This window comes from Tenebrio molitor, chromosome 2 (assembly GCF_963966145.1).
Source record: "Tenebrio molitor chromosome 2, icTenMoli1.1, whole genome shotgun sequence".
NCBI lineage: Eukaryota > Metazoa > Arthropoda > Insecta > Coleoptera > Tenebrionidae > Tenebrio > Tenebrio molitor.
This window is the reverse complement of record NC_091047.1, coordinates 25,088,044-25,099,112: the sequence shown is the minus strand read 5'-3', so window position 1 is coordinate 25,099,112 and position 11,069 is coordinate 25,088,044. Positions and strand designations below refer to the sequence as shown.

Below are 11,069 nucleotides of genomic sequence, written 5' to 3'. Positions count from 1 at the left end.
AAATTTGGAGAATTTTGCCGAAACTCGGTCAAACAGGCAACAGAGCTGTAGGTATGTCCATTCTCCATTATTGAAAACACCATTACAAAAGTAAGATTAATCTTTTATGTTCTGAAGCAAAAAGCATTTTTACGTTAAAATTTGATTAATAGTAACAGAGTGACAGTTGTTTGACGTTTATTAGCTTTATTTGGCAAAGATGCGAAAAATCTGACACTGTCAAAGTCATAGCCGCTCCTTATCTAAGTAACTGTTGATCGCACCGTGTTTGTGACCTTTTTGTACACCACCAATGGCGTGAGAGTCTACGACCATAACAAATCTGAGACCCATTCTATAATTTATTGGTTACTTTCAGTATTTTAAAGGTGGACCAAATCAGTCGAATGCGAACTGTGACACAGTGAAGTGCAATCAGTTTCAATAAAAGTTAGTTGTTACTAAAGTTTGTGCAAAAGTAAATTTAATTTACGCAAAGTGAGTGTATCACTGAGCATTTTGTTTTTGTTAGTGTTTTGGTAAGTGTATCCATTCAGCCATTCTAATATACAGGTCGCTACAAAGTATGGCAACAGTTAAATATCTCGAGAGTGGTTTCTTGGAAATCCTTGAGCCCCCAATTTATCTTCGTGGCTCCGTACTACCTGTTCGTGATTGGCTGAGAGTCGCTGGTAGGACCCAGGGCTGCTCGTTTGTTTATTGAGTGGAGCGGGTACGTCGTGGTACTTATGAACGATGCTGTAAAAATTTAGTGTTTTTTTTTTTGGAAAAAATATGATATTTTTAATTTACACTCTTGTAAAGCATAAAAAACGAAAAATTTGACCGTTGAAACTTTTTCTCGATCTCCTTTAGTTTAGGTTATAAAAACAAAACATTTGCCGGGGGTGATTTCAACCCTCCAATATGCATTTATTTCAGCAGCTAATTCATATATCCAATATTGTTGAATTGCCATAAAATTATTGTAGATAACCCAACATTGCACCTGTTCTGTGTTAGAGATGTTTGTGAGTTTCTCTAAATCACATCAATAAAACAATTTTATAACTTTGATTTATTTTTTCGTAGTAACTGTCGAAGCTCCCTTCTAAGAATTTTTCCGCTGGGATTTTTCGGAATCGCTGTTGTGAATATAACACCACCACGTAGTCGTTTCGGAGAAGATACTCGTCCTGGAATGTAAAAGAAACAAAAACCTATAGAAAACAACAAGAAAAATATTTTCACCCTCAATAAACTGCTTAACTTCAACTTCTGTTAAAACCGCACCGGAATCGGTAACAACAAAGGCCAGAGGTAATTCACCTGCGTTTTCATCTGGCACTCCGACCACAGCGGCATCACGGATTTTTGGATTCGTCAAAAGAAGTGCTTCTAGCTCAGCTGGTGCTACCTGAATGTCATTTATTATTTTCGTAATCTCCAATAAAAATAATTCTAAATTACTTGAAACCCCTTGTACTTGATTAACTCCTTTAATCTATCAACCACGTAAAAATATTCTTCGTCGTCGTAGTAGGCCAGATCTCCGGTCAACAACCAACCATCAGAGGTAAAGGACTCTCTGGTAGCTTGCTCATTATCGTAATAACCTTTCATTACGACGGGTCCTTTGAAGCACAACTCTCCTATTTGATTTGGTCCAAGGGACTTTCCAGTATCTGGATTTCTAATTTTACACAACATGTAGGGAAGCACCTTGCCGGATGAACCAAACTTCTCACAACCCAAAGGCATTCCGACTACTCCGATGGTTGTTTCAGTCAGTCCATAAGCTTGTCGAACCGACTTTATTTTTAACCTTAAAGAACGTCGATGAAATAATGCCATTCGAAATCATCACCACAATCTACTTGTTTTTCAGTATTTCTTCTATACTTTTACTGAGCGGAGCTGCACCACATGATACTTCGGTAACTGATGACAAATCATAATCTTTTACTAAGGGACTCTTAGCCAGGAACACAGCTAAGGGTGGTACTAGAGACAGCGATGTGATTCTATATTTTTCTATGGTACTCAAGAAAACGTTCTCCTCAAATCTCTTAACAACCACAATTTTTATTTTCCTGTAAATACTATTCAAGGAAACGAACATTCCATAAGAATGATAGAACGGAAGAACACCAAAAGTACAACGACCCCCTTGTTGATTCTGATATCGAGGATCGCTGCAAAATGAATACTCGAAAAATGTTCCAAAATTAAAATACTACATACTTGTTCTGCATAAACTTTGCTATTACGTTCAGGTGAGTTATCATTACTCCCTTGGGCAAGCCAGTGGTACCTGAAGAGCACATAATGAACGCAACTTGCTCACCTATCGGTACCTCCGCCATTGGACATTCGTATGAAGAAGTACTTCCACGTAAACAATATTTAATGAGACTGTCTAGAGATTCAACTTCACCAACTCTACTGTCGCCGTCAATTGTTATTATCCTGTCTATGAATTCCAGTTTCTTTTTTAAATCGATGAATTTTCCACAAACTTGTCGTGAACAGAAGACTACAGTGGGTTTGGAAATGTTCAAACAATGAATCATTTCAGTTTTAGTGTAATTGTGATTAATCGGGGCTATAACTGCACCTATGTAGAGGGCGGCTATCACTGGAATAAAAAATTGTTTGCAATTTTCACTACAAATAGTGATTATGGTGTTTCTGCCGTAACCAGATTTTATTAAGCTGTCGGCCAACGAACAAGTTGCAGCAAGAATTTCTTTGTAAGACAAAGATTGCCCGGTAACAGCGTCCACCTAGAAAAAAATTTCCTTTTCATTCTAATTTCTGTAAAGTATGAAGGTCACAATGTTGTACAATCTTTTGTAGGAAAAAAACTGGGTCATAGATTTTTATGTTAAAAGAGTAACGCGCGTTCAAAAAGAAATTGTAGTCATGCAGGCCGTGGTTTTCTTTCTCTTTGACAACCGCAGGTCATCTTTTTAGTTGGTCCATACAGATACATAAAGTCCATTCACGTTGAATTTTCTTTTCAATGTCAAATAATTTAATTTTTTGACTCTGTAATTATGTTTTGTAAATAGTGAAATGCAGGTAAACACCGTTCACGTTAGATTGAGCATTGCTAAGTCGCATTATGTTGATTAGCTGCATGTCACTCTTTACAAAACATAATTACAGAGACAAAAAAATAAATTATTTGACATTGAAAAGAAAATTCAACCTGAATGGACTTTAACCTCATAATGTAAATTAAATCATTAATTTAAAGTGAAATTATGGAATACTCTCGTTGATTTCTTCTAAAAGAAACGTTTTTGACAAAGAAATAACTTACACCATTTCTTGTGCGCAGAATAAAAATGACATTTGATATCTATGGTGTGACAATTGATGCAGTTACACCACACGTGAATGACAACAAGCGAACACCAAACTACTTGACCAAATTTTTAACACGCGTCATCTTGTTATATCGGGCCTTCAAATAAATATATATTTAGAGTAGGTGTAGGCGACATTCTAATTCTGTTAATAGTGTAAAGTAATTTTTGTAGGTAACAAATTATTCTCCGGAGTTACACAGGTTACACGGTAAGCTTTTTCCCAATTTCATATTGTCATATTCCGTGGAGGGGGAAGAGGGAGAATGCACCACAAAAATTAAAAATATTTTCTAACCTAATTTTATTTCGTTAAAATGTCAGACGCTTCTTGTGTCATTTTCTACTCTGGAAAAATGTTGCAAACAATTGAATTTCCATAGGTTGCTCTAAATATAAATTGATTTGAAGGCCCGTTAAATTTAATATGGACATAGGTTCATAGCTATTAACTTGAAAAAATAGAAATATGTAACTAGATAGGTTGTAAATATCGCAATTTATTTTAAATTAATGGGAGTCATTAAAGCATGTAAATACAAAAAAAAATGTGAGACAATTCCATGTCGTTTTTATTTTTTTTTTTAATTATACCTAAATATAATTTAACCGCTTATTTCTTATTGCACAAAACTATTCTTGACCCATGCTGAACATTTTATCAACAACTGTAAACTCTCTGTTAACCATCAGATAAAAACTGACAAAACAAATAGTAAATAGTAAAACCTTGAGATTGTTTATTATTCTTGTTACAGAACACTATTAAAACCTTATTAAATTGCTTCCATAATTTTCCAGCGTAATTATATTTAATGATCTTTAAAATTTGTGTTCCTAACTGTCAAAAAATGTTCCCATATACGATACCAGCTAACAATGTAAGTACTCACCAACGCATCGCTTTTATCCAAACTTTCCAACAGTTTTTCGTAAATTAACTTTCCCAAAGACGTATCAGGTATAGGTTGCAGTGGTGGTGGTCCCGCAATGATAAATGTGTTGTCTTCACCCATGTTACTTCTTTGCTACTTTAACTAAAATGTTTCCATATTATCAATTCACTTGAAATTCGTTGCTAAGATAAGAATCTACACAAAAGTGTTATCTATAGTCGTTTACAAAAGTCAATGTCCATTCAGAGCATGCTATTTATAAACTAGCTAGTAAGTAATCTTAATCGGTATTTTTATTAAAACGAATTGGCTTATACTAATACTAATTTAGTAAACCTCTTTTTCACCGCGTCTTCTGCGTTTTTACTTACCTACCGGAGCCGCCTCACAACTTGCATGTACTACACTTATGGCCGTTTGCACCGACGTTCCTTATTTTTAAACCAAGCTTAAAAACAATTGTTGCTACGATTTTAATAATTGTAACCAAGGTTTTAAGCTATACTTAAATTTTTTAATCATCATTTGTTCCTATGTAAATACTTGTCAAACTAACAAGTAATCCGTAAACATACAAAAATGGAAGAAACATGAATGTACGGCTATTCTCTTCTTTAGGAGTTATTCTTCTATTACTGGAAATTTAACGCTTCCATGAAATTTCATTTTTGACACTTTGACAGATGACATTCTTGTAGGTTGTCATAACTTCTTTCGGTAATCCTGTTGTTCCTGAAGAATATAGAATTAAGGCTACATGAGTGTCAGGATCTATTTTCGTGAGATCAAATTAGATTACAACGATTGTTGCTTTTGATGGAGGAATCAAGACATTCTACATCGTTTGCGTTTTCTTTCCTGTCTGTAATTATTATTTTCTCTATGAATTTTAATTCCTCTTTCAAATGAACGAATTGTGGACACACTTGTTTGGAACAAAATATTCTTTGGAGAGCTACTTAAACGTCACTTAGTTTATATAATTTAACTAATCGATTTTTTAATATATTCTTATTAAATAACGGGTGACTATTAAAATTTTCACTTAGGGTTGGCTATGGATCATTCTTTGTTTTCCGTTGCACCTTAGACACTGACAAGTTTGACATTTCAATAAATGTTTTTTCTCTTAATTTGGTTATGTTTCAATTGTACTGACTGACATTTGTCGTTCGTTCTTGCGTGTGTCTAAAGTAACAGAAAAAATAAAAACTCGTTCACAGCCAACTCCAAGTGAAAATTTTAATAGTCACCCGTTAGTTATATTTTGGTTTCAATGGGGTGTAAGTATACTGTGTACTTAAGTATTAACACAAATACGTTATTATTCCCGCTCCCACCACTGACCCGGAAATTAATCGGCATTCAGGCAGAACTCCGTCATTACGGGTATTATCTGAACCCTCCACCACCAGAATTAACGAGTAGGTAAATAAATCATTATGTGAAGCAGTGATGGATGACTGATGAAAGTCGTAGCAACGGGCACAGACATACTAATATTTTATTCAAGGATTTAAAATAAATTCATCAAAAAGAAAGTATGAAATTCAAAATAACTCGCTATCGCTCGGGCGCAAACAAGTCCTCGACAGGTAAATATTAGTTACCTCCCTTAATGTTTAAATAACTATTAAGGGTATATTTTAGTGTAGTCTGAAGTGGCGTTAGAGGGGTATCGAGCCACGTGACTAAACGTGCTAAACCAGGTCCGTATTAAATTTTTTGCTTCATCTACTTTCATTCAAATAAATATTTAATATATCCTGTGGAGGATAAATTAAGCCACCGTTATCTCTGCTTTTGAGAGAATCCTGATAAAACATTTTGTATTTGAAAACAAACTGTTTGTGCATGACATTTAATTTTTTTAGTAATCTGCTAATAACGTATCTGCAAATAAGTATACATTGAGGATTTTATTTCGCTGAACATGGGTTTCTATGTTCAGTTTTTGAATCTCCGCGTCAATGCATTGTGACGGCCTGGCACAAACATTGTCGCTAGGTAGGCAACCAAACTTGCAACTTTTATTTTATTATTTTGACGGAAATTTTAGTTTTATTACATCCAAATAACAAGTTCAAACAGAAACTTTTAATGAAATAATTTTAACAAATGTTCAAAGTGGCCACCCTCTAATTCCAAGCAATATGCCAAACGATTGTAAAATCTTCAAGACTTTAATGACATTAATGGTAATTGTTTTATTAGAGGTTGCTTGGATACGTTGTAATTGCTTGTATGCATTGACATGTTTTTTTTTTTTAAATTGAACATAGGGTTAATAGTGTTGATGTTCAGCGAAATAAAATCCTCAATGTATGTTATCTGTTTGTTTTTAAGGAAATATTTACATCACTACTGGCTTCTGTTTCATCTTCATTTAATTGCAGTGACTGACACCTTTCTGATGTGTAATTTATTTTGTCTATGATTGATTAAAAAAATTGGTATTCACGCACAGTTATCTATGCGTGAAGTGGGTTATTTTCTTACATACATTTTTTTTTACACTGTTGTAAGATTGAAACTATAGAAACCATACATAACAGTGTGTGAAATGCGATTTCACGCACTAAGCTTTTCTGTTTTTCACTTCACACGCTGTTTTCTATCAGGTACCTAGTGTTACCACCGGCCCTCTGGAGCGGTCGAACTGTCGAGTCCATCTTCGGGGCCGGTGTCGAGATTTCTTGACCGATGCCGTTTTAAGGCAAATGCACCCCCCCGTCGAAGAAGATAGCCGTTTCGCAATCCAGCCGGTTTACCCGGACCGTCAGTCAGGCCCTTTGTGCAGAAGGAGAGGAGCACGGAAAAAAACAACCTTCTCGTCTTAGAGCAGGTAGAGAAGTGGCCAGTGGCCAGTGGCCGTGCTGTGCCGTTTCCGGCCGGCGTCGACTATTTTTAGAAAGTTGGGACCAAACGCGACAAAAGAACGAGCGGGGGTGGTTTTGGACCACCCAAACAGCCCACGGGTATAGTCCTCCAAAGTAGCTAAGAGCTCATAAAATTTTAGGAGTGTAATGAGCTATTATAAAAATATTAACTTATTTTAAACCGACTATTGTGGCTCAACCCTCAAACTACCAGAATACTTTTATTTTTCTGAAAAGAACAACAGTTCCTCTCTCTCTCTAACGCAAAGGGTCTGCAGCTGTTCACTTGGGTGGTTTGTTAATCCCGTAATAAACCATTTGACGTAAGTTAATATTTTTGTAATGGCTCGTTATACCCCTAAAATTTTATGAGCTCTTAGCTATTTTGGAGGACATGGTCACTGCGTTAAGGCTTCAGATTTCCTTCAAAAAGTTGAATTTTAAAATTTAGTTTTGAAAGGAATGATAGAAAAAATATTGTTTATATTTCGTGGGTGAAGATGTTTTTTGTGCATTCAAAGGCTTTTACTATCTCGACCTGTGTCTCGGCGTCAAAGACCTTTTCATGCACAAAAAACACTCACTTCACGCACTTAATAAAAAAAGAACTATTATTAACAGCAGAGGTGCAATTTGTATCGGTAATATTTTATACAGTTATAATACAGTTAGTTTATTGCTGGATCTGCACGAAGTTCCATATTATTATCCAAATGGTCTTGGGTGCCAAATATCAAATCAAAAGAAATGTGTTCCCAAAAACAATTATTATAGGAAAGCTGTTCGCGTTTCTCGAAGGACCAATTGCGATATCGTTTGGCGCTTTTTAAAATTGGTGAAGTAAAAGAAAGACTTATTGAGATGATGTTTCTCGTTTTATTCTTCAGTTGCAAGTGCTTACTGCTTACAGATCTAACAAGGGTTTGCGTTAGGGGGGTGGTAACCCCCACCAGTGGTAGGGCTAACGGCCTGAACAAAAGCTTTTGACATAACTTTTTACTTTTACAGGGGTGTTCGCAGAAAAATGTACAAACTCATACAGTACTTTTATTAGATATTAAAATAATTTACAAAATATCTGTTTCATGAAAATGAATCAGAATGTCTTCAATTCTCTTCTTATACAATGTTTTGTCATATTTTATACTGGTAAACTTCTTTCCATTATCAGCCTTCGTTTTTTTATTTTCAGCGTTAATGAAATCGATGGCATCATCTTTGCTTGTTAGTTTTAATTTGGTTGCAAAAAAAGAAAACATCATTCCAAATTTTGAATATTTTTTCCATTCACGAGTTAATTCTTCCCTGGGAAACAGCTTCTCTGGATCACTGCCCAAGTTCTTTGCAGTTTTGGAAAAGCTTTCATGGTAAATGTTAAGGTAATCTTCCAATTTATCGAAAAGTTCTTTTGAACTTCCCGAATAAAAGAAGTAGGACAGGTCACAAACAGGACTTCCAACAAAAGGAACTTGAAAATCAAATAATTTTACGTCTTCCAATTTAGAATAATTTTGTGGATCCTACAAATCAGCAATGAATTTTTATCAGAAATAATAAATAGTAATAAATTATTACCTGATATTTAAACATCATGTTGTTAGACCAACAGTCTCCATGAAGGATTGCGTAATATTTTCCATTATAATTTATACATTCATAAAGTATTTCTTTACAGTTATCGACGTATTTCTTAAGCTTTACCTTAATTTCTGCGTGCTCTCTAGAATCTAACGCTTCGTAGGCGGTTTTGACTTGACTTTTGATTATATGAAGAAAACTACCTTTTTCAAAAAATTGATTCCAAACATTCAAAAATAATTTTGTCAACCTTGAAAATTCTTCAGGTTTCTGATCTTTCAAGCAAAATGATATGGCGTGGAAATGACCGTAAGTTTTAAATATAAGCCTTGCGTGGTTGTCGTCCAACAACAAATCTTTTTCCCTTAATACAAATCCTTCTTTTGTGATATCTTTGAGCACTATAATTTCTTTTCCCAGTTGACCATCACTGAACAAGTATTCGGGAACAGAAGCGAAAGGTTTCGATATGCCGTGATCTTCTTCAAATTTTTTAAAAGCGGGACAGATTTCCGAATAGAAAAATATTTCATTTTCATAAGCCGAGTCTATGCTGATTTCCTCCCTTCTTATTTTCTCCGTTGGTGCTTTTTTAATTACTAAATCGTATCTCTTCTTTGTATCGTCATCTATAATGGACACCTTGTAAAAATCACCCATAAATCCATCGCCTTTCAAAGTGTTCAAGTTTAGTTCTAGAGAGAATTTTTTCAAGTTAAGTTTTTTGGCGGTGCTATTGAGCACTTCAGTAAGTTGGTTTTGAATATCACTAGCACTGCTCATTTTTATCAAATAAGTGTAGTATTGTACTATCACCAAAACTAATTGAACAAATGTTGCCAACATACAGTATTTATAGACACCAGATAATTATCTATTGATCTAATCTTTAGTTCTATATCATCCAAAGAAGTGAACTTGGAACTCTCAATTGTTATTCTTCGATAATAATTTTTTTAGGTAAATACGTGCAATAGACGTCACTATTTCAAATTTTTTTAACTAGGGTTTATTCAGCTTTATAAAAGTTTCAGCCCTCGTATAATTCTGTATTAACATTTGTGGCATCACTACACGTAAAACGTCAAATTTGTTATGCGCATGCAGTATTGTACAAATCACCGCCGTCTTGATGATTGACATATTTCACTATACATCTGCCTGGGCGAAGCTTTAGTGCCTGTGATCTCTACGGCGCCACTTTAGGGGGGAATGTCACTAAATAATCATAACCTCACAAACAAATGTAATGAATTCAGTGAAGTTGTCAAATTGCAATTTCAAGAGTCTCACAGTTTAAAAGTAACTTTAATAATAATTTTTTTATTAATTTAGTTGATGCTAGTTCTGTTTGGTGTTTCTGGTTTTTAGTATTTTGCTGTTAGTGTTTATGAACTGGATTTTTTATCATATTAGAACCGATATTGCGGTAAATACAGCAGCAACAAGTTCCGTTAGTTGTAAACCTATTTCTGGAAAAATATTAAAATTATAATCTCAATCTTGGATTTGCAGAAGGTATATTATTTCCTAAGCGGATCATTTCAGATAAAGATGGGTCCATAATAAAACAATTATACACTGACCGGCAAAATTATCGCATCACTTAAAACACGAGGATTTGCGGCTATGTTATGGTAGAAATAGTCCAACTGACTGACTGCATAGGGTAATAGGATTATTTGTCAAATTCAGGAGTTGGCTATGGATTATTTAAAAGCAATTGAAATACACTTTTTCATTGTGAAGTGTCAAACCATCAAAATTCTTGCTGATTGTTGTATTTTTGTAATTGTTTCAATAGCCATTAAGTTGCATTTTTTAGAAATCCATGTAAGTTAGCGATTCATTATTGAGTTGATTTGTTCAATTAGTGATATTTGATAGTTATAAACAAAAATGAACAGAAACAGCTACCATTTGACAGCTGAACAAGCTGCAATGGCTATTGCACTCTTAAATGACGGCAGGAGTTAACGTTATGTTGCTAGAACACTAGAAATAAACCAGTCGACGGTTTCTAGAATTGCCCAAAGATACCAGGAGACTGGCGAACTAAAACGGAGATCCGGTCAAGGTCGCGAAAGAGTTACATCTCAAGCTGATGACCGATTTGTCCTGTTAACATCTTTGCGAAATAGGCATTTAACTGCACCACAGCTCCAAAATGAGCTTCATAATGCCAGAAATGTTGAAGTAAGCCAGAGAACAATCCGAAGACGACTGATAGAAAACAATTTAACCAGTAGAAGACCTGCGAATGGACCATTACTGCTCCCCCATCACAAAAGAGCGAGGTTACAATTTGCCCGCAATAACATTCATTGGACAGCCGATGACTGGGGAAGGGTTCTCTTTACGGA

General features: G+C 34.9%; 2 protein-coding genes across 3 annotated transcripts; both read right to left on the bottom strand.

Moving 5' to 3' along the window:
• Positions 1-874: 874 nt before the first annotated feature.
• Positions 875-4,471, bottom strand: LOC138124741 (luciferin 4-monooxygenase-like). 2 transcript variants are annotated; one of them, XM_069039900.1, is made up of 6 exons: positions 4,247-4,470; positions 2,224-2,765; positions 1,857-2,174; positions 1,450-1,804; positions 1,231-1,396; positions 875-1,175 (listed from the first exon to the last, which is right to left on the bottom strand). In XM_069039900.1, exons 1-6 carry the CDS (start codon positions 4,367-4,369, stop codon positions 1,045-1,047), a joined length of 1,635 nt encoding a protein of 544 aa, XP_068896001.1. In that variant the 5' UTR covers positions 4,370-4,470; the 3' UTR covers positions 875-1,044. The 2 variants fall into 2 exon arrangements, with proteins under 2 accessions (XP_068896001.1, XP_068896000.1); XM_069039899.1 differs by having other exon boundaries at positions 875-1,396; positions 4,247-4,471.
• Positions 4,472-8,161: 3,690 nt separating this feature from the next.
• LOC138124743 (uncharacterized) lies at positions 8,162-9,987 on the bottom strand. Its single transcript, XM_069039902.1, has 2 exons — positions 8,704-9,987; positions 8,162-8,648 (listed from the first exon to the last, which is right to left on the bottom strand). The coding sequence occupies exons 1-2, from the start codon at positions 9,550-9,552 to the stop codon at positions 8,196-8,198; spliced, it is 1,302 nt and encodes a 433-aa protein (XP_068896003.1). The 5' UTR covers positions 9,553-9,987; the 3' UTR covers positions 8,162-8,195.
• Between the last annotated feature and the right edge of the window lie 1,082 nt (positions 9,988-11,069).